This window comes from Buceros rhinoceros, unplaced genomic scaffold (assembly GCF_000710305.1).
Source record: "Buceros rhinoceros silvestris isolate BGI_N320 unplaced genomic scaffold, ASM71030v1 scaffold40955, whole genome shotgun sequence".
Taxonomy (NCBI): Eukaryota; Metazoa; Chordata; class Aves; order Bucerotiformes; family Bucerotidae; genus Buceros; species Buceros rhinoceros.
In genome coordinates this window covers 25,105-29,626 of record NW_010415390.1, presented here as the reverse complement: position 1 = coordinate 29,626, position 4,522 = coordinate 25,105, and the positions used below count along the sequence as shown (strand labels likewise).

General features: G+C 40.5%; 1 protein-coding gene across 1 annotated transcript in view; it reads right to left on the bottom strand.

Annotated features, from left to right (window-relative positions):
• Window positions 1-1,776: 1,776 nt before the first annotated feature.
• SMG1 (SMG1 phosphatidylinositol 3-kinase-related kinase) overlaps window positions 1,777-4,522 on the bottom strand; it is a 27,499-nt gene continuing 24,753 nt past the window's right edge. The window contains exons 36-38 of the mRNA XM_010137397.1: window positions 3,896-4,075; window positions 3,649-3,755; window positions 1,777-3,030 (exon numbers count right to left, since the gene is read on the bottom strand). Of these exons, the coding sequence (XP_010135699.1) occupies window positions 2,953-3,030; window positions 3,649-3,755; window positions 3,896-4,075 (365 nt within the window). The 3' untranslated portion in view covers window positions 1,777-2,952. The remainder of the gene's footprint in view (window positions 3,031-3,648; window positions 3,756-3,895; window positions 4,076-4,522) is intronic.

Here is a 4,522-nt window from a genome sequence, read left to right as displayed (position 1 = left end):
CTGACAAAGGCTTGAGGCTGGGTCAGCATTATTCTAGGTCTCTCTTACTGCAGGAAATGTCCCAGTTTTACTGAAAACAGGAAGTAACCATATGTCTTTATAAGAAACGCGATCTTTTAAAAGATAATGGAACTAATGCAGCCTTGTCTCATATGCAAGATGCACGCAGAGAATCTGAGTTTTGGGTTTACCCAAGACTGTACCAATTTGCCATATCGTCAACATTTACCGAGAAAAAAAAAATGCATCAGCAAGCACAAGCTGCCAGTCCCACTCCCTCCTAAGCACATGAGCTGTCCCCTCATTAGTTACACAAATTTAAGTCTCTCTAGAATCCTGCTCTAACAAGGGGTGTGGTTTGTGTTTGTTTGTATTAGGCACCTTCCCCCACAACTTTTACAACCGCAAGTAGTTTTGCTTACAAGGAAATTATGAAGACATGCTTTTCTTTTTTTAAAACTTTATTAAATTATGCAGTAAGAACCCATCTCCACACAAGTGTTTCATTTCTGGATAGCAGAGGTATAATACATGAGCCACAGGTGAGTGCATTACCCCTTCCTTCCCCCCAGCTTCCAGGAAATAAAACAGCATGTATAATACACTCCTGTTACTACGGTACTCCAAACAGATTGTTCATACGGTCATTTCTAACCGGAGAAAAATAAGGACCAACAGCGTCAAGTGTCTTGTTCTGCATATGAATGTTCTTCACTGCAATATTCAAACACCTTCCTCCTTGCGGTGCTGGCGTGGCAGAGGGGTCCGGAAGCAATGGCAGTGGAATGCATTTGCACGGGTATCGTTAGATGCAAAGCCTGTGACTTTCCTAGAGCTAATCAGGCAATCAGAATGCAAAGAAAGGCCGTGTGTCTGTTGAAAATTCTTACACTGCAAAGTGCATGGCCATGAAAAATTGGCAACAGCGGAGAAAGTGAATTCTAAGACCTGCTGAGGAGGCAGAGCAGTCAGCATAGTGCAAACACTGAAAATAATACAAGTTTGTCTATTACTCATGCCTGGTGTTAAGTTATTTTATCTGAAAATTACTAGCCAAGCTTTCTGCTCAGAGGAACTGCTGCAAATCCATTCAATTAAATGAATTTTATGCCAGCAGTGGGCTTGGCTCAAATCCTTTAATACTTCGATTGATTGAAAAAATATGCTCTATTTAAAGTGTGGTTTTACTCTGAAAAGTGACTAAAATGGCGTAAAGGATCTCCCCACATCTTTCTTTTTCAGCAACTGTGCGTAATGAATTCAAGTTTACAAAAGAGAAACTTTTTTATACAGAGCTACCAAACGTATCTGGGTTGAGAAGGCCAGTGTGCATTTCTGCTTCAGCTATCAGCACCTGTGAGATTCTGTAGTTGTAGCTGAATGGAGTTGGGTTTATCGGCTCCGAGAAGAGGAAATTGCCTTTTCCTAAAGGCGTCCCACTTTAAAATCAACCAGCAGACAAGCAGGACAAAGATCTAAGTAAGATGCCATTCTGAGAGAGACTTTTCTGACAATAATCACACTTTGAGTACAGGATTGATTAAAAACACCTTGGTGGAAGATTCAGTATGGATGCATTATTGAACAACCATCTATAGAAGTAATATGGCAAAGGAAAATTACTTTGCAGAAATCTTTACAGATCTAGTTGAACGAAAATTGGAGAGTCCTTCATTTCTTGGATTATACGTATACCCCTGCGAACTGAAGCACTATAATTTACAAGTGTAAACTAAACGTATTAGGAAAGTGAAGTAAAAAGCATATCACTCTACCTCCACCAGAACATCACTTTATTTTTTATCTGCCATCAACAATGTAAAACTCTACTAGATACTCTATCCTGGTTTTTTAAAAAGGTAAAGATTACATTGGATTAGCTACTTTGTACGAAAGAAACTACAGCAATCACAGTAGAATGAGATTGGAGGGACAATTTGAATTACAAAAAGGTGTACACTGCAAGCAGAGGGAAGTGCACATTAAACCAAATGCCTGTAGGATTCATTACTTTTAAATGCACAGTGACAATTTTGAGAAACTGTACATAATAGGATCACAGAAATGACTTTAAAATAACCAAAATTACATTTTGCATTTGACCATCCAACTCGTAAGTAACCACCGATGTTCTGTATTTTCAGTGCTTTTGGAAAATTTGTTTACCAAACAAAATTTAAGTTGTTTAATTTGACTAAACTGTGAAGTAGAAGGATTGAAATAAAAAGTATATTGGAAGTACGCCTAACCTACAAGAATAAGCCGAGAGGGGTGTATGCAAGGAGAGGCTGGGAGGGAAGAGAGAAAGGAAAGAGGAAAGGGAGAAGAGAACAAAGGCTTCTTCTTCTATCTCAGAAGTTCTTCCAATGCAGCGAATATCTGATGTACAGCTCTCTGCTTTCAGTCCATTTCTGAAGTTTACATTTTGTAGCCTTTTTCCGTACTAACTGGTCAACTCAACCAGCACTGTTGCCACGCAACAAGAGTAACAAGAATCTGAATGCATCAAATCTTCCCTTGCTGTGATTTCTTCATGGCCCCATTTTTTCTGTTTCTCTTTGAGCAGGGTTCGGTGTTTCCTGAATTGTTCACAGGGTCAGGTGGAATTGAGTTCCAAATCCCTCTGCGGTTTGTAGCATCCCGATTTCTTTCTGCAGCTAACCCCCAAACACGTTTGCAGTTCTTCCGTGGCAGAAAGACAAACCGTGTTGCTCAAGCGGTGAGCTTTCACCCTTGACCGCGGGGGTTGCAGACCATTGTGTTTAGCGTATCCCTGAGTGCAGCTATCCTGCAGGATTCACTTCCCAGTGCACCGAGATTTCCTAGGTTTCCTCAGATTAAGCCCCAGTATGCATCACCACCGACTGTGGTGCGGCTATGGATGCCTGAGGCCGAGTTGATTCTGGTGGATGTCTGACCTCGCTGAACCAGACCGATCTGCTTTCTCCCTACTCATACCCAGGCAGTCCAACCTTCATACAGCTGAGCCAAGTTATCTAGATTAGTTGCTTCCTTAATCACAAAGTCAACCTATCAAAAAGGTCAAACAAGTAATTAAAGAGAAGCTAGGTTTCTAAAAGTGTTTAAGCGATCTTAACATTTACTGTTTAATGTCACTTGCAAATATAAAATGCCAGTGGAAAAAATCTACAGTAATTGCAAACTTAATCTCATAACTTTGTGTAGTCCACATAAGAAACAGGAATTTGTATTGCAGGGGGAAAAAAAGATGACACATCATCTCAGTCAAAGCCCCTGCCTTGAAAATAGTCACGATAGACATCTGGGTCCCCTGACTCACTTTCCCAGAGACAGGCGCGTGGTTGTGTTATGCTAGTTAACAGAGACAAGTTCTCTCCTTTAGACAACTGTAGGGAACCTCATGTTCTCCCTGGTCATCAACAGCTGTGTAGCAAACACTACCTTACTGAGATACAAAAGGCAATTTTACACATCTGTGAGACAGAAAACAAAAGCGTTTGATAAAAAAAATAATGCAGCCATACAAGGTAGCAGCACACCTTGACTTGTGTTGTAAAAGAAATCACCCATCTTTCCCAGGAGGATGCACACATACACATGTGCTGGCTGCCAAACAGCTGAAGCAAGGACCAGTCCTTGCTTGGAACGTTACTATTTTCAACTCACCTGTTCAGCAACAGACATTCTCCTGTTGGGATCCACATCTCGGCCCTCCAACTTGGCTTTGACCCGCTTCCACACGCTAACTGCATATGAATTCCTTTCCTGCACGGCTAAAGGTACAAAATAAAGTTAATTCAATTTTACGTTCTCGCACAGAAGCCCATGAGGTGTTTCGGGGTTTTTTGGTGGTGTCAGTGGTGGGGTTTTGGGTTGTTTTGGTTTGGTTTTGTTTTTTAAGCCCTGTATTTACCTTTTCCTGTTTTAGGGTCCCTGGCTGTCTTTTTGGGACTACAGGCAACACTTTTGCCAGTTCCTGGGACTGTGCTTGGAGGAGTATCTGCTGACGTGGCAAGATTTTTCTGAATTAGCTTTCTTGCATTCTGTGACATCACCTCTGGCTGAGTTTTCTGCCCTGTATTGCTACGTACAGCTGTAAAGAAAGTTTAGAAGTGCTTAAAGTATTCGAAACATTATAGATGCAAGAAAAATCCCAGTTAAATGTGTATCCAAAGCAGCTATCAGTACTTCAGTACTGATGCAAATTAAAATGCAAATGCATTTTAAACCTCTATTTTGAACTCTGCACCACTTCTCTTGACGATCTTTCCATGTTCTAATTTCTTTCACTTCAAAAACAAGAGGTTTTGTTCCGCTTGAGAACATTTATGTTAAGCAGGTTTTATGGGCTTTCTTAACCTAATTCTATCATTTGGTATGGCCGTTATAAAATGTAATTCTTGTTCTTGACAGAAATCAGGAATCTGCACTTAGTCCAAATACTGACGGTAGAATAATACTTTAAATAGAAAGAAATCCATACTCCTGAGAAACTCTATTCCTGTTTAACTGTGAAGTAATGCAAATTTTGTAAACAGGA